Source organism: Hetaerina americana, unplaced genomic scaffold (genome assembly GCF_022747635.1).
Source record: "Hetaerina americana unplaced genomic scaffold, ioHetAmer1.1.p SCAF_7, whole genome shotgun sequence".
NCBI lineage: Eukaryota > Metazoa > Arthropoda > Insecta > Odonata > Calopterygidae > Hetaerina > Hetaerina americana.
The window spans coordinates 75,081,331-75,109,044 of NW_027287316.1; the positions used below are offsets into that span (position 1 = coordinate 75,081,331).

A 27,714-nucleotide genomic window follows, 5' to 3' on the forward strand; every position below is an offset into this window, starting at 1 on the left:
AAAATGTTCTTCTATTTATCCAGTCAAGATCTTTTTCTATATGGATTAATAATTAAAAAAGGCTGTGAGAGTTGTCTGTGTCTATCATACATTTAAACTGTGATTTTAGTGAATAAATAATATATTTAATTAGTAACCAATGAAAGCAGAAATAGTGAATAATGATTTAATGTGAAGGATACCTTTTTGTCATATGGCAAAAAGGAACAATACATGGTGAAAGTAGTCATAATAAGTTTGTTTGCCATGAACTATGAAGCCATTAGAAACACATGCAAGTTTATATTTTCTATGCATGTAAATTTGATGTTTAAAAAATAATATATATCAGTTTTGTTTCTTTCTTTACAGAAAAGCTGTCTTGGATTCCATCGTTTAATAATTGTGGATACCACCTATGGAATGCAGCCCATGAAAATTCATAAGTACCCACATTTAACTCTACTTTGCAATGGAGAAATCTATAACTGCAAAAGAGTGAGATATTACTTGATGTCATTTAGCTCAATTTTAATGATTTTTTGTACTTTTAAATCTTATTTAAAGTAGTTTCCGCACGGCCATGAGTTTCTGACAATTGTTGGAGTCAGCAGTACTATTTTCATAGATAGGTGCCATGTTTCCATTCTTTCAACTATGAATTCAACCCCATAGCCTTTATATCCACCAATCACGTTAACTCAAAATCAGCTTGCATTTCATAAATGGAATACAGGCCATACCTGTATGGTATCATTCTTAAATTTGTGATCACATGCCAAACTAAGTACTTGCATCCTTACCTAACTTCCCAGTGCACTTAGGCAAAATTAAATTATGTATTTGATAGTATGCCTGGATGAGATATGTGGCAAAAAAAACATGTCAGAATAAAAATAACTTAATAAGATGTCAGAGAGAAGAAATAGACAGCAGTAAATGGTTTAGTTGATAGAAGAATTCAGTGGATAGCTGTGCATGTTCTTTTTCATGGTCAGCTGGGCTAATCGTAATGGGGAGAGGTGGGGAAGTTATTTATTGCACGGATCTGCATTTGTATCAACTGATGGCCTAATGATCTCCATTTTTTTCAATTTCATCCATCTTTAAACTCAAAATGAATCACATGTTAGCCTTTGGGGACAAAGTTACTTTTGTGGTTATGTTCGTGTAAGTGCTTGGCAAAATACAAAGCGGCAGTTGAATTTTTAAAACATCTGAGTTGCTCTTGGTTGTGTTTATTGATATTTCTGCCAGTCTTCCTGGTGTGTAATGCACTGAAATTCTAAATGACATAGTGTGTGCCCACAAAATATACTCAACAACAAAACTCGCAAGCCTTATGCCCATATCACTCCTCATCCAAAATATACCGCCCAGAATACCCGCATGTAATAAGAGTACGGGTGAACTCTTCCCATTATATTTATACGGCCGTAGTTACCGTTCACTTTGTATATCCTCATCATATAATATGAAACTCTGACCCACCATAGAAAACCATGAGTCCACATTTATTTTATTTCCACATTGTCCTTCAGTCTCTTATAAAAGCCTGTTGAACTTGTGTGACAATTTCAAATCTACCATGTCCTCCATTTCCTCTCCACACCATGTAATCACTCCTGCTGCAAATGCTGCCATATTTTTCCACCTGCCACCTCTCTGACTCCAGAATCCCAACCAAAAAATCATTACTTTGCATCCTTCACGTCAAGTAAAGTTATATACTGCCTCTCCTGTAACTTCTGTTTTGCTTTCTACGTGGGAGAATGCACTACCATCCTTTCCCTCTGTATGAACAACCATTGCTTTTCTACTAAATCTCCCACCTTCCTTAATTATCCCATCCCTACTCATGCTGCCTCCCATGGCCAATCATTTGACAACTGCTCTGTTTGAGTGCTTAAAGCCCTCCCTGAATCCGCTAGCAGCATAGAGGAGAGAGCACACAAGATTGACCTACATAAGGGTGGTTAGAGCTTTGAAACCTTCTGGGTATAATATTGTCCACTTAAACTATCCAATAGCCATACACACTTAAGTGAAGAAACTGCCAAATCCTCCTCCTCAACAGCAAATGTCAAACCGACACGTATGCAACAACTCTGATTCCCAAAATTGATTTCTCTCAAGTCTTCATGACTTCATGTTAAAAATAGTGTGAGGGAATATGTAATGTTGAGAATGGCTGATCTTCACTGAATTTCTCTCTTACCCTCTTCTGACTAATTTTATCTCTCCTTAATAACCCACCAGTCCTTGACTTTGCAAATTACCTCAGCGGCCTTATGTCGTCATATTAGGAAAACATGCATGTCATAAGAATTTCAAAGTTATTATGGATTTAAGCTTGTTGAAATAAAACTGAAAACCTTCTGATTGACTCACATTTTTTGTGGTTATTTTGCTTGCACAAAAAGGAAAGGAAATTTATTATCTCAGTTATTGACTCTTTATTTTTTTCAAGTTAGCCTAAATATTATTCCCTTTCTGACTTTCTAAGGTAAGTGGAACTACATATGTATCATACAGAAAATACATAAGGCAATGACAAATTTTTCTGAGGTACAATAATGTTACTTTTATGTTAATGACACTAGTGTACTAAAGCTGATAAAGGTATTGGGGAATGAGTTTGTAATTTTTTTAAACTATGAAGTATTTTGGTTGTTGTCCAGTTTAGCTTTTATTTAGCTTGTTATTGTGCATTGCATTCAATTGGCTGCTTAGAAATAATCAGCATGAACTAGCCACTTGTACTGAAACATAATTGTAAAGGAATGAATCAATAGTTTTACTTTTTTATTTATAGATATGCATGGTATATAACAAAACTCTGGCTTCATTTCATTCTGGTGTTACCAAGTCAGTACACACACAATAACCCTGCCTTGATTTTTGTCTTGGGAAAAATGATATTAGCTTAAAAAATGACCTGTGAAGTATACTAGCTGAAAGAAATAACTGTAAATAATAGGTTAAAAATAGGTCAAAGAATGGCATTGTGTCCATTAAAGGAATATTGCTAGGTTTCTCTGTGAGGTCTTTATATTCATAATATAAGGTAGGCTATTAAATTCATTGTGTACCTCTTAGTTTTCTATTTGCAAATATGTAAATTCCAAGTTACTAACATGAATAAACCATAAAAGTATATCTATCGTGAACAGGATTAGTAAAACTTACCATTGGCTCCAAATGACACAGATTGTGAGAATTCAATGAGATAACTTCCAGATTGCAAAGAATGTGATGCAACCTGACTCAGTTCTTGACTTCTGCTAGAGTTCCCATGCCCAACCAGTTTGAGTTACTCCTCTAATTGCTATGTGCCAAAATTGTTACTTTTCAATTAATGAGTTAGGGGCATTTATTGTATAATTATTGAAGAACGAACATATTTCGAAAAAATTCCATCTTACCCAGAATGTGTATGATCAACTGGAATCATTCATTTTGACACTTACTGCAGTTGTTATTATTTAAAATGCAGTGTCAGTGGATTGTCATAATATATGCATATTGTGAAAGAAATCAAGGAAGCATTATCACATCATGATAATGGAGATACATGTTGTGCTAGGGTTTTAAATTTCCAAGTAAACTTGAGTAGAAAATATGCATCCATGTCTGAGAGGTTATTAAATGCTATTTCAAATACAAGAGCTGCAATAGGTTACAGTATCCATCCTCATCTTGTACCTATTATGAAGAAGCTCATTTGTTTAGCACGTATTGCATATAAATGTAATCAACAGCATTTTGAAGAAAAAAGAGAGGGGAAAAAGAAAGAGAAATGAATGTGAGAGAACAATAGAAATTTAAAATGATTGTGGAAACTAATGCAAAAGCATGGTTGATCAACAAAGAAGACAATTAAAGAATTTGATATGCTTATGCTGGAGAAGTGAAACAAAAAGTTCTAGCACAAATATAAACTTTGAAGTAATTTTCCAAAGAGCAGTCTTGTGTGATGGGGAGTCCTTATGGGATTGATTGCAATCATAGCCACAATTTAGTTTCATATGAATTGAAATTTGAATCTCAACATTAAAATAAATGCACATCATGAGAATGCAGTCCAGGCATTTTTATTAGTTTTTATCCTATTTTCAAATGAAGAGTGGTATTTTATTGTCGTTTCATTTTCTGGCTGTCAGAATCCTGTGGTAGCCTTTTTGTTATTTGGTCAATGAATTATTTCAACTTGGCTGGCCACTGCAAGGCCTACTGTCAACTGGTGGATCATTGATTGCTAAAGCAGTTGACTATGCAAGAAGTGAAATTCATGAAAATGGCAACTTAAATGAAGAAAATTATTTAATTATCAATTTTGACTTTAGAATGAAGCAAATTTACGCAAAAAATTAAATCCATATCTCTCATTCAAATTTTATTTTATAATTTAAAACTTGGTCTTTCAAATTTTATAATTGGATATTAATGTGGTTCTCATACAACATAAGTGGAAATGACCGAGGTGCTTTTAAAATATGAAACAAAAGTTGTACAGAATTGAGTTTCTTTAATATTTAATGATGCAATGTTTGCTCATTGCTTATTATTTTCTTCAATGCTCTTATTTTATGGTAGTAGTAAAAACTTATGTTGTACAGGATAAATTACTATAATATTTTGACCACTTGAAATGGTGGTATTTGCAAACACATATTATGTTCGATAAATTACTTTTTAGGTGCAAAAAGAATTTGGTTTTAAGTATGAAACCAGCTGTGATGTTGAGGCATTAATGCATTTATATGCCCACTTCTTTGAGGAGAAATTAGAAAATGGAGACTGTGAACCATCGTTAAAAAAACTGAAAAAAGATGAAGAGTCAGTCGTCAGTTTCAAGGAATGCATTGGTCGTCTTGATGGTGTCTTTGCTTTCTGCCTTATTGACATGAAGAGGAAGAAGGTTTATTTGGGTCGTGATGCTTTTGGAGTGCGACCACTCTTTCGCCTTCGTGCTGGAAAAGATTGCTCAGTGCTGGGAGTTTGCTCTGAGGCTAAAGGTAAACTTGAAATGACTTCCCTTAATTGTGTGAGCTTTACTCCCATTCCATCATTTACATACTCTCACTTTTCATCATTTCCCCTTCCTTTTCCATTTGATCTCATGACATTGAGAATTTTACTACAAAGGTTTATATGTCATTCACATTTCATTCTTATAAAACTGGATATTTTTATCACATTTGTAAATCAAAATAGTTTAAAGCCATCAAAAATTTTTAGCTCATTCATTAATTTTGTCTTTGTTTTCAGACCTAAACTTTCGTGTATTGCATCTATTAATTTTGGTGTGGCCTGGTTTGTGTTGTATATCATGAAATATATTCTCAAATTTTTAAGTAGGGTATGTTTGAATGCATAAATCTTAAAAAGTAATTTCAATGTGTATGTTAGTACCATAATTGCATCAGATTTAGTGTAGATTTTAATGTATGTAGCTGCTGAACTAGTGTAAACTGTAGATGTGTGTGTGTAGTGTTGTGCTAGTGAAAAACTAGTGATTAGTATTGTGTTTGCGCTACTGCAATGTATTTTTGCAGTGGAAATTTGGTTTCTAAGTCAGTGGAGGGAATGGAACGGTACCTTTCCCCTGTATAAATTCAAGAGTTCATGTACATCATACTCTGTGAGCCATCAAGTGAGTATTTTTAGGGAATGTATGGACTCAAACCTTTAATTACCATGTACCATGTAACTCCAGGAGTTTTTTATTGTTTCTGAGCCAAGCAATGCATTTTTTAACTGTCTTAATTTCATCCTTTTGTGTTCTTGGGACTTCTCGAGACTTCATAAAGAGAAGAAGTGTGACATTTCTTAAATTGGGTAGAAATGGATAGGTGAAGGTTATTATCAGTCAATCACACTTGAAGCAAACAAAGTGAATGCGGTTGGTGTTGCCTTTCAATGTTTGTGAAATGTGCTAATTATTTTTTGTTCTCATTTTGCATTTTGGGAGAATGGTAGCCTAGTGGATAGGGTATTTGTCTGCTGACTAAAGAGCCTGGGTTCAAATCCAGCTGACTCTGGACACCTTCATCTTCAAGCTGTGTATATTTTTAGTGCCAAATCTTCTTGGAAAACAGTGGATGTTCAAGTATGTTAGGCAGCTCAGGGAAAATAATTGGCGCCCTACACTGATGTGTTAAAGCATAGGACTTATTTGATAGCCATCTCTACCTTCGCTTATCAATCAACTTTAGAGTTGCGAAAGATATTGTTCTTTTTCTTTTGGGCTTATTTTTCAGAGATACTAGATAAATGTATTCATTTTGTAGACCAGGGTTGTCAAAATTGTAATTGAAACAATGTTGGGCCTATTTTGGTCCCATAAAATATTAGATTTTCTGTGCCTTGAATATAATTATTTATTATTATTAGGTAATCTACCGGTTAAGGTAGGTTTTTGGATGGACACAGCTCCTAAATAAATATTTTGTGACTCCTAACAAAACACAAAATCCAGCATCCTATTCTATATCAGGTCCCTCTTCATCTCCGAGTACTTTCTTCCTCACTTCATCCCGTCCAACATCCCTATCCTGTTCCTTCCCTTTCCTCATTTGCCTAACATTCTCCCCTCAATTACAGTCTTCAACATCCTCAATTTTCTTTAAATGAAGAGACTTTTATAATGAGAGAAAACCATATTTGTTGGCCTTATAATGAAGTAGGATACTTAATTATTTTATTGAAATTGAAAAATAAATAACTTGGCTTCTCCCCATAGGATTCCACAATTCTACGTGGAAAAGCCAAGTTGTTTATCTTTCAATTTCAATATGAATATTTTCCACCAAGTCACCCCAGAAACTTTTATTTATCATTTTATATTTCATAGAACCACGTACAAAAAACTTTTAAAAAATAATTACTAGTACAAACAATTGATTAGAACCAACATTTGGACCCTTATTTCCTTGATTTCTAATTAGTCCCTTTACTTGCCTTATGCTAACAGAGCAGATGCAGTAAGAACCACAGTTGGGCATGTATTGAGTGCAGTATTAGTGTTTACAAGCAAAAAAAGACATGAAGATTTGCATGAAGCTGTGTTTGTTGAAGGAGGTAATGTTTTCTTCAAATGATTTTACAAAGAATAAATGTATTCCAGTTGATAATCATTTAACCAAATATAATTAAACTGAATGCATGAAGAGCAATAATAATCTCCATAAGAGATTTTGCTCTGCATTTACTTTAAAATTCCTCAATTCCACTAGATTAGTGTTGTAATTAGTTTTACAACTGTAAATAAAAGTTAGAACTTTGACTCAGTCAGATGTTAGGTTGAAAAAATTGTTTATCAAATAATTAATTTTGTCCCTAAGAACTTTTTTATAATAATTTATAACGTGTCATGTGCTGTTAAAGTCATTGTTTTTGGTTATATATTCTAATATTCCAATATTTGCATTTTACTGCATTATTAGATCTTGTTGAAATTTTTATTTGTTGGTAGGATTTATCACCTATATTTCTGACATATGCTCTGCCTTATGCTTGCTTTTATTTCTCACACTAACATCATTACAATAGTTAACTCCAGAATTTCTTACCGAATGGATCTCAAGGAACGCTAATAATGGGAAATGTGTTATATTAAAAGTATAGGCATTTCCCAGGTATGACTCTCTGGGCAACTCAGCTTCACTCCCAAGTTGTGTGATTTTCTGGGTACCAGAACATCCTGGGAAACTGCAGCTGGCACAGGGAAAGGGACTGGCCACCCTTTTTATCCTGGCACAAGCTGTCGGACTTAGTCCTTAGATCCTCATCTGTCAAACTGACCTTCAGGTTAATGACTGTAGTTATAGGTATTTCTCATAAAAATGACTTAAAATTAATGTAAAATAAGATAATTTACAATTCAACAAATTCCGTTTAAAACCAGTGAAAACTAAGGTTGATGCCATCATATAGAATGTGCCACAATAGGATGCGAAAAGCTCTGAGAGGATTAGAAAAATGCTGTATGTAATTGATCTAATCCATCTTTTTTGTCATATTACTGCTTTTCAATCTTTATTCTCCCATCAGCAAACTCTAGCTATTTTGTATTATGACGTGAAACAAGCAAAGATGGTAAAAAAAATTCCAAGTTTACTTAGGCTGAACAGTTTAATTTTTAAGAGCTCAATTACATATTTTGATTGAAGCTATGTGCAAATAATGCTATCAAAAGTATTCTACAAGTAATTAGAGTGTTGATAACTTCAGAGAATGTCTTATGTGAGCATATATTATTTTTGTTTCATGATGAAAATGTATTTAAATGATAAAATTGGATTTTTTTATTACATATGTGTATATTGTTTCTGTTCCTCTGGATAATTAGATTGATATTTTCATAATGTCACAATTGATAGATGGTTGCAATTCAATTATTTTCAAAAACTTTAAAAGAAGGTTAGAATTTTGACTTTAAATTTCTTCTGAAATGATCATTTTATTTGGTGAACAAGTTAACGTTGGAGTTTTGAAAAGAAAATGTATTGAACCAAGTCTAAATATAGGTTTGCACCTGATGGCTTGTATTTTGAGTATTTATATCCTAAAATTGAAGTCTTTATAACACTTGCAGACTTAAATGTATTGTGATTTAGAAAATGTGATTGCGCTAGGGAGTTGAATTTTTAGCCTTGGTTTTATATAGTAATGAAGTCTGCAATTATACACTTAAATTTTTCTCCAGTATCCATTACGTAGAACTCTTTTTTTTTAGAGACGCCCATTTTGGGTATGAACCAATGAATGAGATGAGCAATGAATGCTCGTGTGTCACTGCAATGCCAATAAATGATTTCTCTCTACCCTGATTCCTAACTAGCTCAAAATGCAAATCTTGGTAGTTATTCTCATTAAAAATTAGTACATCGGTAATTAAAATTGGTTATAAACATAACATTATTTTAGCAATCTGTATGTCCTGAAATGTGGTCTCACCTAACTGCAATCATATTCATTGCTCTAATTAATGTAAATTATATGATCAAATCAACCTATTATGTCATGTTTATTGCTTGATATTTCATATATTTCATCGAAAAATTGTGCATTTACTTCAGGGCTCATAGGTGTTGCTGATGTCTTAGGAGATGATAAATGGACCATTGATCCAGTCAAACCAGGTTGTTATGAGGAATACAACATCAAAGATGATGGAACCATGAAGCTTTTTGGGAACCCAGAAGGCAACAAGTACTATCATATAGGGGATGTACCCTTGTACAAAACTCTGGTTCCATATGATGGTTAGTATTACACTTTCGAAATTATTAGCCATTCATTCACTTTGCTTTTGTGTGTACTGAAACTGGTATCTGTCAACTGCTAAAGTGACTTTGTTGTGCATAATGAGACCTTTTCAAATAATTGAAAATTTACATGATTACTATCAGCAAATTGCATATAGTGTCTTCAAGGTTTGCTGACATTTTTCATTAAAGTTTGTATTAGTTATCTTTTACGTTTCAAGGTAATTTTGTAGATATGTCTGTTCTTTTATTCATAGCTTTTTAATGTTCAATCCCCCTTGGTCCATTGCCATGATTTTGAAACATTACAATAAAACACTGTTGGAAAAATTATACACCATCTTAATGCGCATTGGATTAATGGGGATGTCGCCCCTCTAGTAATACATATATGCATTCTATCTCTCCTTATAGCCGCGGAGTCTAAAAGGCATTCAACCTCAAAGAGTGTGTATGTGTCATAAAGGCATAGAAAATGGTTGCTTTTAATACGGTTCAAATTATATCAAAATAATAAGAGAAGCTAAGCATTGCTTAAAAAGTTAAAATGATAACCTCGTGGGATTTTAAGATCGAAGATTTTCATACAGTATTGCATTTAAACTTAACTTCGTCCATTGCACTTCAGAATACGGAAACAAAGAAGCTTTACGGTGTATTGGCCCAGCGATGTCGAATTTCTTGGGATTCTATGATGAATTAATGTCGATATAAGTGTACCTGCTAATTTTTTAAGGTAACAATTCAATTTTCTTTGTATTAAGTGCTAACATCAAAATGATTTGATCTTTTCTGTCCGATCCTAATATTGTTTTCTCAGTTCTCACCTGTAAAATCAGGGTTCATCTTATGAGCCAGGAAATATGGTATGTTTATTATTCTGAGCTTTAATCAATTGACAAAAAATTCTGTGATACCTAAATTGTCAGCTGTTAGCCAATAATTTTTTACTGTAAATTATTTGTTTCACTTTGAATCCAATATTTCGTCAGTAGGAAAGGAAATCTCAAAAAACTCTCTGATTGATCTGTAATTATTTGAATAATGACAGTAATAACAAATTGTATGAGATTTAATACTCTGCCTGCCCAAAATGCCCATTTGCAATCTATACATTCAATTTTTATGTACATCTGCAGGATTTACATACTATGAGATATGTTCATTGTTTTTTCATTTGGCTAGGCATTGAGATGCCCACCAATGTTACTTGTTCACTTAGGACTTAGGTAGTCTAAGAATTGGGGAATTCATTTGCAAATGGACATCACAATAGTGTTACTTTAAAGGAGCCAATGGTGTAATGTGATATTTCAAAAGTGCCAAAACCAGTAAGTGTTACATTGAAAATCAAAGTTAGAAGATAGTTTTAGTTATTAAAAGTTCATTTGTGCATCACTTATCTCAGTCTCTTCTGTTAAACATATTGAATCACGTGCAGGCAGGAAAGGAAAGCTGGGATGATGAGGATAAAAACTCTTCTTTCAGCTTCATACATCTATTTACTTTTAACTCAGCCTTTTGAAATCACTTTTCCCAAATATCTCAGAAATGTCTCACAGTCAGCCATCTTTTGTGTACCTGGCAGTTGAATAACTTTTAAAGTTTCCAAGAAGTCTCCTTGTACCAAGCTTCGTTATTGTCTCACATAGTATATGTGTAAATTTTTTACAGAGCTTAGTTCCACTGACATATATGCCAACATCCGCACTCTACTGACTGCTGCAGTTAAGAAGCGCCTAATGTCCAACCGTAGAATTGGTTGCCTTCTGTCTGGTGGATTGGATAGCTCCTTGATATCTGCATTGCTGCTGAAGCTTGCTAAAGAAGAGGGGCTAAGTTATAAGATACAGGTGAAGTATTTACTCTCATATAGCCCACATTTTTTAAAAATATTTTTCTCAAAAAAAGATGTTTGTGTGTGCATTCAAAGAAAAATATCAGCGACTGATATTCCAATTATGATTACACAGTAAACTCTTGATTATACAGTAAACCTTTCCTGAACACATGAAGTCTGTTACCTGCTTTAATAAATGCCCTTAAACTCTCTCACTATTACTCAGTCTTTCTATTTATTGAGAAACTCGTGAACTTAATTAAATCATGATTTGCTTAAGTCATTTGACATAAACAAAACTTTTCATGCCTATACATTAGACATTTTACTATTTTTAAAGGTGTCCCCATGATGGATTTAGGTATTAAGCACCAATTCTATAGGGGTTAGCAACGGTCATCATAACTCGCCCTAGCTGAGTCCCCAGGGTTATCAGAACATACTAGCCCTTAATCATGTGTGTAGATTTTGTTTTATGCTAAACTCAAGTTTAATTGCCTTCTTTTATTGATATAACTGTAGTTATTTCTTGCTAAACAAGGATATAAAATAATTAAGTAAGTTGATTAATACTTTTTTCACATTGTACTTTTAGTCATTTTCAATCGGAATGGGAGAAGGCCCGGACATATTAGCTGCAAGAGAAGTATCAAAATATGTTGGAAGTGAACATCATGAAGTGAACTTCACGGAGAAGGATGTCGAAGATGTCCTGGATGATGTGCTCTACCACCTGGAAACTGCAGATATCACCACAGTGAGGGCATCAGTTGGTGAGTGGGTTGAATTTTGTGTTTGCCAGTGCATACATATATGTGGCATGGTAGCTACTAATGCATATGGTTCAAATCCAAGCGATTCATTTAGACAAATCTTGCTAATGTCAAGCTATGCAACTTTTTGGTTTCTGCCTGTATGTATATCATGGGAAAGTGTATGAGGAACAGAGAGAATTCTTTGTGTACTATGAATTATACATGCGACAGAGATTTAAACTAGCTGAGCTCTATCTTCACCATGCAGAAGACAACCTGGTCAATTGCTTTAGTTGTGGTGTTGGGCAGTTCGTTGTACTGCTGTCTTCCAAGGAAATAGAAAACCTAATCTCATGCCATTTTTACTCTTCACTTTTTTAAGGGCCAAAACCTGTTCAGGCAATTTCCATGGTTTCATTACATTGGAGTTCATTAGCATTCAAATAAGTGGTGTGAACTTTAAAGGAAAGTATGCATTTTAAAATGCTATGAGATGTTGTATGTACGAGAAGTTATGTCTCAAGAGCTGTAGAATAAAAGTAATTAGGGAGCTGATTCAATTCAGGCCAAGCTCCCAGTGTCCGTCTACCACGAGATTAGTCAGCATTTTATGCATTATAGAATTATTTTGATAGGTATGGTAGAAAGATGATTAATGAGACAATGATGAAAACATGGGAAGAATAAGAAAAATCTGTATGGTAATGAGAATATTTCAGTATAAGGATGGATTTGGAAGTTTTTGCTCTATGAGTTGATATGAATAGTGTAAATCATGGGTATTAAAAAATGAATCCATGAATATCAAACTCATGTATTGACATGATATTTAGGAAAGCAAGGTCTGAAGTTTGAGAGGAAAAGATTCTCGTCCTATATCTTTTATGGGTATCTGGGCAGAGAATTTCTTTGAAAGGTGATTTTTTGGTGATTGGAAGTGCCTTTAATACATGAAACCCATGTTTTCGGAGCGGGAAAGGTGGAATGACAATGAATACATTTCATTTGCAGGAATGTTCTTGTTATCTAAATATATTCAAGAGAAAACTGACTCAACAGTGATTCTAAGTGGAGAGGGAGCTGATGAATTAGCTCAAGGGTACATATATTTCCGTAATGCGCCCTCCTCCGAGGCTGGGAACAAAGAGAGCTATCGATTATTGGAAGATCTCTACATGTATGATGTTTTAAGAGCTGACCGCACCACTGCTGCTCATAGGTAAGTTTTGACTGGTCCAACATCATTCATATCCTTAAGACCAACCAGTGATAGTTGTACATGAAGTTCAAAGCTGACCTAATTAATTTAATAAGTAATGAACCCCCCCAAACATTGGGATAAAATTGCATTCAAGTTTTGGATCTTTTCATAGCCTGATTATGTGATTGTACATAAATGTAAGCTGAGGTCGTATTGAGCCATAAAGTTACGTACATAAATGACTTCAATATTTTCGTTCCACTGACTGGTCATGTCAGTCTGGAGGGTTAACTGCTATCGACTGGATAGTGCAAGTGATGCTTCTGGACACTTCCAGTTTATATCTAAATGGTGATTTTTCTGATTAAAGGGACTTCTAATGTGACCTGAACAAATAAAATCTATAATTATGTTTTTGGAAACACCAATATTGATTACTTTTGAATTGATTACTACTGTTACTTTATGCCCTTTATTTCCATATTGAGTATACTCACTTGAGTATGGCACTTACAGTTTAGAAAACCTTTAAACGTCTCTGGTGGAATGAATACTTACCCAATCGTTAAGACTTCTTATTTTGACCATTCAGAGGATATCCAGTCAGGGAGGTTCACTTCTGTTGGATAGTGGACTCGCGTAGTGGTTTTAAATGGATCATGGTACATGGGGGCAAGAAAATGGAATAATCATGAACTGAATTTCCTGTACATAAGGCACTTTGATTTTTCAGGTTAGAATTTACAAAAAATGCTTGGATCTGAGAGAAAAGGATCAAATTATTGTAATGTTAAACTTAATACAAAGAAAATGGAATAGTTGCGTAAAAAAATTGCAGCCATATCGACAACGTTAATTTATCATATAATCCCAGAAAGTCATCATCACTGCTGCTAAATCATTTCTGCAGTTATTGTCTCAGGGGTTGTTACATTCCTCCTAGATAATGTCATCTCCATTTCCATCTTGCAATATTGCTATTTCACATTTTAAAAAAAGACCTGAAATTTATTTGAAGATATTTTAATATTTCTCCATTACTCTCTGAGCTATCAGACATTTTATGCCAGCGCTACAAAAAAATATGCATTTCAATTTGGTGTTTAGATGTCACCACATAATGCTGAACCATCAGAAGAGAGTCTTACTTTGAATCATTTTGTCTACTTTAGGAAACAAATGTGTTCCATTGAAACCATTTTAGGTCAAATAGGACTAATATTGCGGGCAATTCATGTTCATCAATGTGTGTATGTATATGCATTTTTGGAACAATGTGACTTCAGGTCGATGACATGGGAATGTCAGGGGCATTTGATATGTTGTTCAGGACTTCAAGTAGAACAACTGAACCAAAAATGCAGAAACCCTATTTTTCTGCTTATTGAAGTCTTAAAAGTCCTAGATTAAAGGGGTAAGGTATAAATTTAACAAAACTCATAGTGCGGAAATAGGAATGTGGTATTTAAATTATTGGTTATAACCAAATTATGCCCCTCCCCGGACTACAACCTTGACGTGGTGGAAGGGCTTGTGCGTTCCGATGACCCCTAGAGCTGTACTGGCGGGAGTAATAAAAATTGCTCCTGGTAGGGTCACCCATGCCAGATAGGTCGAAGGTTAGGAGCCAGACGAAAGGTAGTCCACGCAGCGTCTGTTCCTCAGTGAGGCGGCTGCAATGGCGTCTGACCCCAGTGGGGCGGCCAGTAAGTGATGGTGTCACGTTAAAAACACTATTGAGGAAGGCAACGGGAAACCACCTCAATTATCATTCCCAAGAACAATGTGATGGACAATAGAGATATTTTGAGTCCTGGCAACCACAGGGCTCGGCCCAATCGGCCGTGTGTCGTGCCCGGCAGCGGGGGAGGCAAGGCTTCCGCGGTCGTCATCCCACGAAACCCTTGCAAGGGAAAACCAGCAGCAGCAGGACAGAAGACGCAGGAGAAGAAGACCAAATTAGTTAGAATAGGAACGTGGAATGTTAGGACAATGATGAGGACGGGGAAATTGGAGAATGTTAAGCGAGAGATGGAAAGGGGAAATATAGATATTTTAGGTCTATGCGAGGTGAGATGGAAAGATAGCGGGGATTACTGGAGTGATAAGTATAGAATAATATACAGCGGTGGGGACGAGAGCCAACGAGGGGTCGCCATAGTATTAAATGAAGAGGTAGGAAGAAGCGTAGTCAACATAGAGCAGGTAACGGATAGAATACTACTAGTGGAGATAAAAGCAGAACCGACGAACTTAGTTATTATCCAGGTATACATGCCACCGAGCAACCATAAGGAAGAAGAGGTCGATAGGATATACGATCAGTTAGAGGACATGATTGCATGTGTTCCTGCAGGGAAACATTTGATAGTGATGGGGGATCAGAATGCGACAGTAGGCGAAGGAAGAGATGGTGATGAGGTGGGGGACTACGGTTTAGGCACGAGGAATGACCGCGGGGAGAAAGCAGTTGAGTTCTGCAGGAGACAGGGGTTAGTTATCACCAACACTTGGTTCAGACACCACAAAAGACGCAGGTATACATGGAAAATGCCAGGTGACTCAGGAAGATATCAGCTAGATTATATCCTGGTTAGACACAGGTTTAGGAACAGTGTGATAAATTCCCACAGCTTCCCGGGAGCGGATGCGGACTCAGACCACAATTTAGTTGTTATGAAATGTAGCGTACGTTTTAAAAAGATAAGGCAGGGGCGGCGAGTTAGAAAATGGAATGTAGAAGCATTAAATGGGTTGAAAAGAAAGGAATACAAACAGGCGGTAGAGAAAATCATGGAGGACGGTAAAGAGCTAAGTACTATTGAAGAAAAATGGGAATGTATCAAAAAAGGGTTGTCTAAAGCGGCAAAAGACACTATTGGAACCGTTAACGCTAAAAGGACTCGTAAACCATGGATCACGGATGAGATGATTACAAAAATGGATGAGCGGCGAAAATGGAAGAATATAAATACAGAATTAGGCAAAATGAAGTACAAAGAATTGAACAATAAATTGAGGCGGGCAACAAATAAAGCAAAGGAAGCATGGTGGAAGACGCAGTGCGAGAATATGGAAAGTCTGCAGAGGAAGGGGGAAATCGGTGCGCTTTACAGCATAGTTAAATCTTTATCGGGAAGTAAGAAAGGGAGATCAACGATAGCAGTTAGAGATAAGGCGGGTAAGGTAATAGTTGACGCAGGAAAGATCCAAGAGAGATGGAAGGAATATGTAGAAGACCTGTATAGTAAAGAGCTTAGACCAACAAAGTTAGACATTGAAAAGGAACATGACGTAGAGGAAGATAGCTTAGGTCCAGGCATACTAGACAATGAGATAGAAAGGGCATTAAGGGAGATGAAACTAAATAAGGCCGTGGGGGTAGATAACATTCCCGTGGAACTTTTGAAATGCTTGGGAAAATGTGGGAGGAAGAGGCTATATGGGCTGATCCGTAGTATTTATGAGGAGGGAATCTGGCCGGAAGACTTTGTGAGATCAGTTTTAGTTCCTATTCCGAAAAAGGTAAAGGCCACGTCATGTGAGGACTATAGGACAATTAGTTTGATATCCCACGCAGCTAAGGTTGTTCTCAGGATCATAAACAAAAGGATAGAGAGTAGGGCAAATGATTACTTAGGGGATGATCAGTTTGGGTTTAGGAAGGGGAGAGGTACGCGTGATGCCATTGCAGTAATGAGATTATTAATCGAGAGGAATATAGAACACAACCAGGAGGTATTTGCCTGTTTCGTAGATTTCGAAAAAGCGTTTGATAGAGTAAATTGGGAAAAACTAATGAGTATATTGCAGAAAATAGGAATAGATTGGAGGGAAAGGAGGCTAATCCGCAACCTGTACATGTCTCAGACTGCTCAGGTGAGGGTGGGAAACGGGGAGTCAGGATGGGCAGTTTTAGGAAGGGGTGTAAGGCAGGGTTGCCCATTATCACCGTTGCTGTTCAACCTGTACGCAGAAGAAATGATCAAAGAGGCATGGGAAGAACTCGAGGTAGGAATGAAAGTGGGCGGGGAATTCGTAAAATCAGTTAGGTTTGCTGATGACCAAGCTTTAGTTTGTCAGTCAGCCAAGGGGCTGCAAGCATTGCTTAGTGAATTGGAAATTCAGTGCGACAGGTATGGGATGAGAATCAATATTAATAAAACAAAGGTTATGCGATTTTCTAGAAAGAAAAAGGCCAAGCTTAACATTAAAATAGGAGGGCAAAAGCTAGAGCAGGTAGAACAGTTTACGTATCTCGGTAGTGTTTTGGACCAACACGGTCAAAGTAGTAGGGACGTAAGGAGAAGAATTGCGCTAGGCAAAGAGGCTTTCACAAGGAGGAGGGAGTTGATGACAGGGACTTTGAGTAAGGATGTTAAGAAAAGACTCGTAAAAACTTTGATATGGAGCGTAGCTATGGACGGTGCGGAAACGTGGTCATTGAAGCAGGAGGATAGACGTAGATTGGAGGCTTTTGAAATGTGGGTGTGGAGAAGAATGGAGAAGGTGAAATGGACAGAGAAGAAAACAAATGAGGAAGTACTTGGTATGGTGGGCGAAGAGAGGGGTTTGTTGGGAGCAATCCTATGGAGGCAGGAAAAGTGGATTAAGGGGGTGTTGACCGGCAGTGGGATGTTGAAGACTGTGATAGAGGGTAGAATGTTGGGCAAAAGAGGAAAGGGAAGGAACAGGATAGGGTTGTTGGACGGGATGAAGGGAGGAAGGAAGTACTCAGAGATGAAGAGGGACCTGATATAGAGTAGGATGATTGATTTTGTGTTTTGTTAGGAGTAATAAAATATTTGTTTGGTAGTTATGTCAGTCCAAAAACCTACCTTAACCGGTAGATTACTTAAAAAAAAAAAAAAAACCAAATTATGAAGAGTGTCTATGTATATTTCAAGTGTATTGATTTATGCTTACTAATTACTTCAGCATACCATTTGGTCAAGTTAAAAGAAAGATTAGATTAATAAGTTTTTAGTTCACCCAACATCACCCTAAGATATGTAGAGAAATATTGTTTTTTTATGTGAAATTAATTTAAGAACGATTAATGTAATATTTTTTACTGAATACCTCTTCTCACCTTAGATAATTTGTTTACCTGTGTTCTAATTAATTTGTTACAATTCACTTTCTCATGCTGCATTTTTATTTTTATTTGATAATGTAGAAAACAATTGACTCCTCTAACATCCAGCTACGTATTTGTCTGAGCCCTTGAAGCTAATCTGTTTGTTCATGTCTTCAGTATTTATTCTACGTATACTATTACCAACTGGTTTTATAACGACTGTTCAATCAGTGTTAGGAAAATGGAGACATATGCCCAGTTACATGAAACACCATCAGAAAACTGATAAAATTTACAAATATATATTGTCCCCAATATATATGTACAGGTTGTGCTTTTTCTTAAGAGAACATTATAATAAATGGCTATTAATTAACTTTTGGTTTTGTGTCACTTGTTTTACCTGTAATAATTGCAGTTGCACATCTTCAGATTGAAAATAAGGATTTTAGTAACAGTTAGTTTGGTAAGTTCAGCTTAGTTGTAGTTTGACCCTATGTCCAACTGCCATCATCTTAATGCAAGCTGTATGGCCAAGATCTAAAATCTAAGCAATAAAATTTCTGTTGAATCCATCAGGATAATAAGATGCTGAATTACTTAATCAGTGGCTGTTTAGGTCACAAAACCACTAAAGACACATTGAAGCATTCATTATTTCTGGTTTTTTTATAGTTTGGAGCTTCGAGTTCCTTTCCTTGATCATCAATTCACGCAGTATTATCTGAGTCTCCCGGAAGAGTTAAGGCAGCCAAAAGATGGAGTTGAGAAGTACTTGCTGAGGAAAGCATTTGAAGGCACAAATCTCATTCCAGATTCAATCTTATGGAGGCATAAGGAAGCTTTCAGGTAAGCCAATCAAATAGAGCCTGATCATTACACCGGTGTTTTTTCACTTCCAAGTAGTTGAAAATTGCCACTAGTCTCATTTTTGAGTCCTAAGAATTTAATTCTGTAATTTTATGCAGAAACTTAATTCCGTGTCAATTGCTGAAAATATCGCATTTATCCCAGCCCAAGAGACATTTTCGGCTGTTACCATCCCCATCACCATAAATATAAAATGACTATTTTGTTTAATAGGTTGATCTGCCTTGAAATATGCCCAGAACTCGCCCTTATCAGAGTAAATTTGGTAATAGAAACAACAATTCCACAGAATGGTTTTTATTGATTTAGTTAATAGGTGCCTGATGATGATATTCAGCATGAAAACCATGGTCATAAGTCTATGAATATTTTTATGAAATTGCTGTTAAGTTCAAGATGGAATTCCACAAAGTAAAGCCTAAAACTTATTCTTATAAGAATAATTACCATGCACATTGGCTATTCAGGTACTCTAATTGCAAATAATGACAGGCTGCAGCTTCTCACCCATCCATTATCCAAACATTCCTCAAGACAAGGATCTTCCTTAGGTAATGCTCCCTGCCATTTATGTCGCCTTGAAAATTTCAAAAATCAAGCCTGGAGATACCTTGGACCTCTTTATCTACAAATCTGTAATGCTCTAAAAATCACTGTCCAACATTGAAAACAAAATGGATAAAATGAACAAAAGTAGTGTTCAAGGGTAACCATGGACAAAATTATTACTGTATTAAAATGGGATTGCAAAATTCACAAAGGAAACTATTGGAAAGATAAATATGTATTTGATTTATTTCATCCTAATTTCATGGATTGCAGAAGTGGTGGTTTGGAAGATAAATAAAGTATGGAAAAGGGAAGAATGTAATTAGAATTAAGTAGAGGAGAGTATAACAAGTTAAATAATTAACCAATATGAGAAACCAATAGACTTAAGGAAATGTTATTAGTAGGGCAAGGAAATGGTGTTATAGGAACAGGGTAAAATGGGAGTGCTGTGCAGGAAGATGAAAGAGCTCAGGAAGTAAGGAAAGAAAGCCCGAGCCCAGCATAAGAGCATAGGGGAGTATTTATTGCGGCAGGAGCGATTTAGACGAGATGGAAAGAATTCATGGAACTATGCGAACAAATATTAGACCAGTAAGTTAATGATGCCAATTAGGATAGCTTAGGTTGAGGCATAATTGATGGTGAGATAGAAAAGGCATTGAAGGAAATTAAATTGGAACAAAGTCATGGAGCTAGTTAATATCTCTGTAGAGCAACCCCCAGGAATAGGAGAAGGTAGGAAGATTTTTAATGGCTTATTGTTAGCTTTCAAGAGGAAAGAATTTGACAAACCTGTGACAGAAAACCTGTGTGTGCTTCGTATTGATTCTTGTGCCTTGGAGGAAAAAGCAGAAACGTTAAAAAAATATAGAACAAATTGATTTCAGTGTTTTAGTTCACATGCAGCAAAGGTAGCAATTAGGATCATCAACAGAAGATGACAAAATGACTAGGCTTTGTGGGAAAAATCAAATTAGGTCTAAAAAGGAGAAGGGTATGAGTGATGCCGTAGCAGTAATGATGTTGATGATTGGAAGGGTAGGAGGTGACTCGGATGTATTTACTCATTTAGTGGATTTTGAGGCTACGTAGATAAAGTGTAAAAGAGGTGGCCGATTATTATGCAAAACTTTCAACTATAGAGGGGGAAATGATCATAGAGGTGGTAAGGTGCAGATGGTTTAAGGCTGTAGGTAGAAATGGAAGTATGTGGATGGGTAACTCAAAAGTCAGTTGAATTACCAGGGTATTAAGCTTTGCTTAGCCAGTCTGCCAAAGGATTTTAAGTGTCGCTAACCCCTATTGAATCGGTGCTTAATACCTAAATCCATCATGGGCACACCTTTAAAAATAGTAAAATGTCTGATGTATATGCATGAAAAGTTTTGTTTATGTCAAATGACTTAAGCAAATCATGATCTAATTAAGTTCACGAGTTTCTCAATAAATAGAAAGACTGAGTAATAGTGAGAGAGTTAAAGGGAATTTATTAAAGCAGGTAAAACACTTCATGTGTTCAGGAAATCTTTGTAGAAAAAAATGGGCAAAGCTGAAGAGAGATTAAATGAAAATTTGTTTACGTAAAGAAGCCTTTACAAAGAGAAGAGAGTTTGTGATGATAGCAATAAGATGTAAGGAAAATTTCCTGACAACTTTGATGTAGCCCCAAGTTTTGTATGTTTGTGAAACTTGGTCACTGAAGCAAGGGGATAGCCATAGATTGGTTTTGAGATATGGGTGTGGGGAAGAATGATTAAAATGAAATGGACAGAAGGGGAAACAATTGGAGAAGGCAGGGGAAGTGAGTGCTGTGTATAATGTGTGACAATTGAAAGTTTGAGACTGTGGAAGAGGGGAGAACATTCAGTAAGAGAGTTATAGGGGTGATAGTTTATGTATGTTGAGTGGAAGGATACTGGAGAGGGGAACAAATCCTGTGGAGTCATAAAAGGGTTATTTTAATGTGTGGAATCAGGGTATTTAGTACCAAATTAATTTGGGCTTAGGAGAGTGATTTCTGCAGTGCTTAATACCTGAATCCATTACAGGTACAACTTTAAAACATCATTAAATGTCTTATGTATATGCATGAAAAGTTTTGTTTGTTAAATGGCACGAGGCCAAGTACTAAAAGAGACCTATTAGCCTTCATTAATCCTAACCCTGTGCAGTTAGAAGTGTTTGAAAAGGAATTTCTGGGAATTGGTATATCTCTCTTGTATTTTAAATTGTTTTTTCGACCCTTATATTCAACAGTGACGGAGTAGCATCCAAGAAAAAGCCTATCTTCAAAGTTATTCAGGAGATAGTGGAAAACAGGGTATCTGACAAAGACCTGGAAATGGCTGGCAAAAAATATCCACATTGCACTCCAAAGACAAAGGAAGCTTATTATTATAGGTACGTTTTTTATTTTGTTATGGTATTTAAATGGAGATAAAGTTCATAAAGTAATTTAGTCTGGTAAACCAACTTATAATGTGTGATTTTTAGTCTTCACTTGGAGGTGAAATAATTGTCAGTATTTCAACTCTTTATTTTGGTTGACTGCAGTCGCTTACTACTCGCTTTCTCAAGCTCTCTTTCTTATTCCCCTGTTGGTTTGTCTATCTAATATCTCTGCTTAATTGGCCGACATAATTTTCAACTGGATTTTGCTTAAATTTGAGGCATTTCCTACCAGTATGTTTCTGACAGTTTTATCATGTATCGTGGTTTGCTCAATTCAGCCATTTCTCCTTTTCCTTATCGTTATAAGGGCGACCTTTCTTATTATGTGTGAAATTGCATGATTAATATGTGATACATTTCCTGAATTCTGATTTTTATTTTTCCTTATTATTTAACTTCTTTGTTCATCTTAGTTCTAAATTCTTAATTGCTCAAATGCATGATTGCTCAAACCACTTGACATCACATACAAAATGCCGTCCACATCACATACAAACAATATTTTAGTAACTACAATGAAGTTTACCAGTTTTATTACCCAGTGGCTGCTTTACATTTATACTTAAAATTTCTAAATTTGGATGGAAAGGGCTCAAAGAAACCTCCAGGCAGCTGGTTCCAATCAACTATAGTTCTATTTAAAAAAGAGTATTTTTTTAATTTGTTCTTTGCTCATTATTATTATTATTAAATAAATTTACACAGGTAAAAGATGCATTTACGTCAAAAAAACGGGCTCACGCATTTTAAAAAATGATCACTCTCCAGAAATACATGGATTGAATGAAAGAGCGAATAAACCCATGGTATTCGGTACCATTGCTGCAGCATGAGCACTCTCAAAATTCCTTGGCAAATTATTTCAGTGACTAATCTCGTGTATACAAACATATGGTTTTTCACATTAAGACAAATTGCATTTTATATCAAGTAGGCAGATAAGAGTCTGTGAACAAGGTACAGTAAGCAGTCATAAGTATTTTAAAACGAGGTCAACAGTGTGCATCAATAAGGGTATTAATCCGTTGATTTGCCAGCCTTAGTGGTGACAGGGTAGCATCCTCGTTTGCCAATCCAAGGGTTGTGGGTTCGATTCCTGCCTGGGTGGGTTTTCCTCCACCTAGGGCCTGGGTTTTTGTAATCATGCAGAAACAGATCAGCAATCATGCATGGGCAATTCCAAGCACTTGACAATGTTGGTCACTCCTTTTCTAGATTCCTATTCGAAACATTTCTCAGTTTTCCTGACAAATGTGCAGTCTTTTTCTTAATGCTTCTCCCATAGGCCTATTCCATCAGAATAGAAATTCCCAAAATAGTGAATTATCCCTCATTGTTACATGTGCCATATGTATTGCACAGACTGCTTTTGGTGTTATTGATGGTAAGTTTGTGTCCTATTGCTTTTGATTTATGCTTCTTTAAATTTGGTTTTAATTTGAGCTATAATTTTGACTCAGAACCCATTGGTAATGCATCAGTAATCAACAATCGGCTGTTTAAAAAAAAAAAAAAAAAAAATTTCCAAAACTCATTTCAGTGTTCAATTTATCATAGAAAAATTAGTTGAAACTTTATTTCCATTAGAGTGGGCATTAAATTTTCTTGCATGATCGCATTGGTGCAAATCATTTGAAACAAACTGTTAATGCAAAATCTTAAGTTATTGCTATTTCAATTAATATTTCAGAATGAAGTTCGAAGAAAAATATCCTGGACAATCTCAATGGATGCCTTATTTCTGGATGCCAAAATGGACCAATGTCACTGATCCATCTGCCCAATTCATCAGCCATTATGCACCAAAAGATTGAATTTGATTATTCATCAATATCCATTTGTTCATCAGGAAGCAGCAATTTTTTCAGGAGCATAATTTTTATTACTTGATGCATTAATTTATTCCATTGTAATTTGATTGTTTTTAATATTGGATAGCCTGTTTCAGCCTTAAACCAACCTAGTAGTTACCATTACTACAGGAACTGAGTGGATTATAATATGGTAAGAGTCTTGCTAAGCTAGGACAATTATGATCTCAGCCAACGATCAGTAAATGTTTTTGGGACCTTCATGCATTTTAACTTCAGCCAGCAAAACTTACTCTCCAAGTTGATTTGCTGTGTAAATAGCTTCTTTGTGCAGTTGCATTAGAAGGGAAAAAATGTCATGATATGGAGGGTGATATCCTCAATCATTTGTCTTATTATAAAGGTTATTACTTATCAAAGGATAGCCATGACTTGAACAAAAGGAAATGCTCTTTTAATTAATGAAGCATTCTAAGGCCTTGTAAGAGGCTGAAAACATATCAGATAAACCTTAGGCTTTCTAATCCTTATGAGTCATTTTCTCTCCATCAGTTTTCAGGAAAGTAATTCAAATTTTGGCATTTCAGGAGAAATTTTATTGTTCGTGTCTTTTGAAACTTGCTAAATTAAATCTTCAAACTACATATATTGATATATGATATCTAGTGATGGTAACATTTCACTCCTTTCAAATGTATAATACATCAGTTCAAATTGCACTGGGTGATCATAAAATGATAGGAAAAAAATGATGTCTTGTCCCTGATGTCATCTCCACATCCCTCCTAATCGTGATCGTTTTCTTCTTCAAAAATGAAGTTCAGATTGGAAATTGATATCTATCTGTTTTCAAAGATTTCTTTCTCGGGAAAATTGGATTGCCACTATCTATAGACACTTGGCTTTAATTAGAGTTTTTGTTATCTTATAAAAAGCATGTTAAAACAATTCAGTGAAATCAATGTGGAATCATTAAATTTCCTTGACGTGTCGTAAACTGATATTGGGAGCTAACTATACAAACATCAAAAACAGTAGATATTTAATGAAGAAGAACAAATTAATCGATTGAAATGGCAAATGAATTTATGATGGTGTTGTTCCCCCCTTGGTACAATCAATACAATATGATGGTGTTGTCCCCCCCCTTCTGTCACAATGAAACTTTGTTATTTTTAAAAAAATCAAAATGTTTGAATTCAAAGTGAAATATGGCAGAAAACTTTTCCAAAATGTACACCTTGTTTCAATACAAATTAAAGAAAGAATTAATGATGCAGGATTCTAAATAGCTACGTCTATTTTAATAAAATGGAAAATGATAATTGCTTGCATCTCCATACTTAAATGCCACTTATTTAAATTTTCAACGGCAAGGGATGAATAAAATTTTTTCAGCCATAGGAGTTATGCTGATGGTGTTTGATAAACCTTCTCTTTGGCAAATGTAAACAAAAGCCAATCTCATTGGATGATAATGCACAGTTTAAAAGTGATATTTAATTTTATTTGAAATAGGCATTAAAATGTACTTTCAATAAGTCTCAAGGAACTAATTGGGCAAAGTGCAATATGTAGCCTGTTACTGGCCAGTAAAATCACTGAATCATTTTTGTTTCTTGGTAAATTTATTCCCCTTCAGTATTATTGCCAGTTTTAAAAACTTTGGCACTTCAGTTGGTTTTATTATTATAATAATATGGTAACACAGTATCCATAGTTAAATTGTAGTTGATAATTGATTTATTTGATAAGTAATAAAAGTAGCGCAGTACTGTATGATGATAATTGATACATGAAAAGTGTTCATATGAGGCTATAAAATTTGTGGATTTTATGAGGACAGGGTTAGTACTTCAATAACAATTGGATATGGTGTGTAAGTGAACCAATTGAGTTCGTTGAGCTCTAAAATGAATTAGATTGGAAAGTCTTTGAATTATTTAACATTACCTTCACTGCAGCAGTGTAATGCTATTTTGAGTGCATTTTAGGGCATCCCAAGAAATCGTAACTGTTAAGAATTAAACAGGCTTAAGCATTATGAAAAATTATTTTTGTATTTTGTTTTATTTTAACATTGCAAAATAAGTACAATTTCTGTAGAGGTATCATGTGAATTTTGTCTACATTTTATTTTTTTTGTAATCATTTTAAATTGTGCTATTTTAATTAGGCATTAGCTAATTTAAATAAATTATTTACTTTATATTTATATTACTTACATGTAAGCCATGTATTAGCAAACATTTTTTTGCAGAAAATATGCACCAGAAATAAAATGCTTATATTGAAGAATGAAAACCTTTTGTATGATTCACTTCCACATTTTATTGACAGATGTACAAATTTTTTATTGATAAATAAATGCAATAACTAACCTGATTATTTCTTGAAACTAATACAGTTATTTTAATTCTTAAAACGTTCATTCCCATGCCTAAAAAAAGATGCATACTTCTGTTTAGAAGAAAACTTTGAAATTTTTCCTGGTTTGCTTTGGGCATCAATATAGTTTTCAGTATTAAATAACGTTGATTCTGAATTAGATTAGGTACTAAAAGTAGAATTTTGCCTGAATATAGTTGTAATATTGAGAGTCAATGGTAAACTATTGATGTGCTTCAACCATAGATCCCTTGGGGGCTGATCACATGAATGTATATAGTATACTAGCTATAGTATTACATCCTCTGTTTTTTTTACTTACAGTATGTATTCTGCAGAGAAAATGTTTTATTGGAATTCCTGTCCCACAAAATAATCTTCCTTTCCACCTCATGTGTTGCTGGGTATGTCTAACTTACTTAATATAATGTAACACAAGGGTAATCCCAGAAGTACCCGACCCAACAAAGAAAACAAAAATTTTGGAAAAAAATTTATTTAATTTTCAACAATCTCATTTCAGCTTTACACAAACTTCCCAGCGATGTTCAATAAGTTCAATCCCCTTTTTATAATAAGAACTGTCTTGCTCCTCAAAATAGCCATTGGCTGCTGACATCACTTCTTCACGGTTGGAAAATCTTTGACCACCAAGCCATTTTTTCAAGTTTTCGAACAGAAAATAATCCGAGGCGACTAAATCTGACGAATAGTGTGAGGCATGAGGTAACAATTCAAACTTAAATTCATGAATTTTGGCCATTGCAATAATGGATTTGTGAGCTGATGCATTGTCTTAATGAAACCACACCTTAGCCAAATGCGGCCGCTTTTGTTTGATTTCGTCGCTCAAACGTTGCAATAAGTTTGCATAATACTCACCATAGATAGTTATCCCTCGCACATCCCAAAAAACCAATGCCATGACCTTTCCTGCAAATGAAACGGTCATCACCTTCTTTGGAAATTCCAAAGAAACTGCGGGAGATGCCGCAACAGTAACTTTTAACGGAGTCATCCGCTAATGTGCATTTCAATGCAACAATTTCAGAGTGTAAAAATCATTCGCCTTGACTGGGATTCGAACCCAGATCCCTCAATATCCGGTCGAGTGCTTTAGCCACTTAAGCTACCGAGGCGTCCTCTTAAACTCTGAAATTTTGGGGCTTTTAAAGGAACAAGATGTTGTGACGAAATACCGTACATACAATGTCATAGGCATTCGTAGTCGTGCGTGCGTGAGGGATCTGGGTTCGAATCCCAGTCAAGGCGAATGATTTTTACACTCTGAAATTGTTGCATTGACCTTCTTTGGAGTCGGTTCTCCCTTTTGATTCAAAATTATTTTGATTTTTCTTTTGTCTCGGGTGTGAAGTAATGGGCCCATGTTTCATCCATGGTTGTAAAATTGAGCAAAAATTCTGCTTTGCTGCTGTGAAGCTTTGCTAAACACTCAATTGAAACATCTTCACGACACTAGTTTTGCCCGAGTGTGAGCAAACGCGGCACCCATCT

At 35.3% G+C, this 27,714-nt stretch overlaps 1 protein-coding gene across 1 annotated transcript in view; it reads left to right on the plus strand.

Moving 5' to 3' along the window:
- The window catches only part of AsnS (asparagine synthetase), a 30,415-nt gene extending 4,216 nt beyond the window's left edge, over positions 1 to 26,199 (plus strand). Inside the window, exons 2-10 of the mRNA XM_071595564.1 lie at positions 352 to 477; positions 4,679 to 4,997; positions 9,063 to 9,248; positions 10,926 to 11,104; positions 11,687 to 11,864; positions 12,858 to 13,065; positions 18,803 to 18,976; positions 21,806 to 21,949; positions 23,691 to 26,199. Of these exons, the coding sequence (XP_071451665.1) occupies positions 352 to 477; positions 4,679 to 4,997; positions 9,063 to 9,248; positions 10,926 to 11,104; positions 11,687 to 11,864; positions 12,858 to 13,065; positions 18,803 to 18,976; positions 21,806 to 21,949; positions 23,691 to 23,814 (1,638 nt within the window). The 3' untranslated portion in view covers positions 23,815 to 26,199. The remainder of the gene's footprint in view (positions 1 to 351; positions 478 to 4,678; positions 4,998 to 9,062; positions 9,249 to 10,925; positions 11,105 to 11,686; positions 11,865 to 12,857; positions 13,066 to 18,802; positions 18,977 to 21,805; positions 21,950 to 23,690) is intronic.
- Positions 26,200 to 27,714: the final 1,515 nt, after the last annotated feature.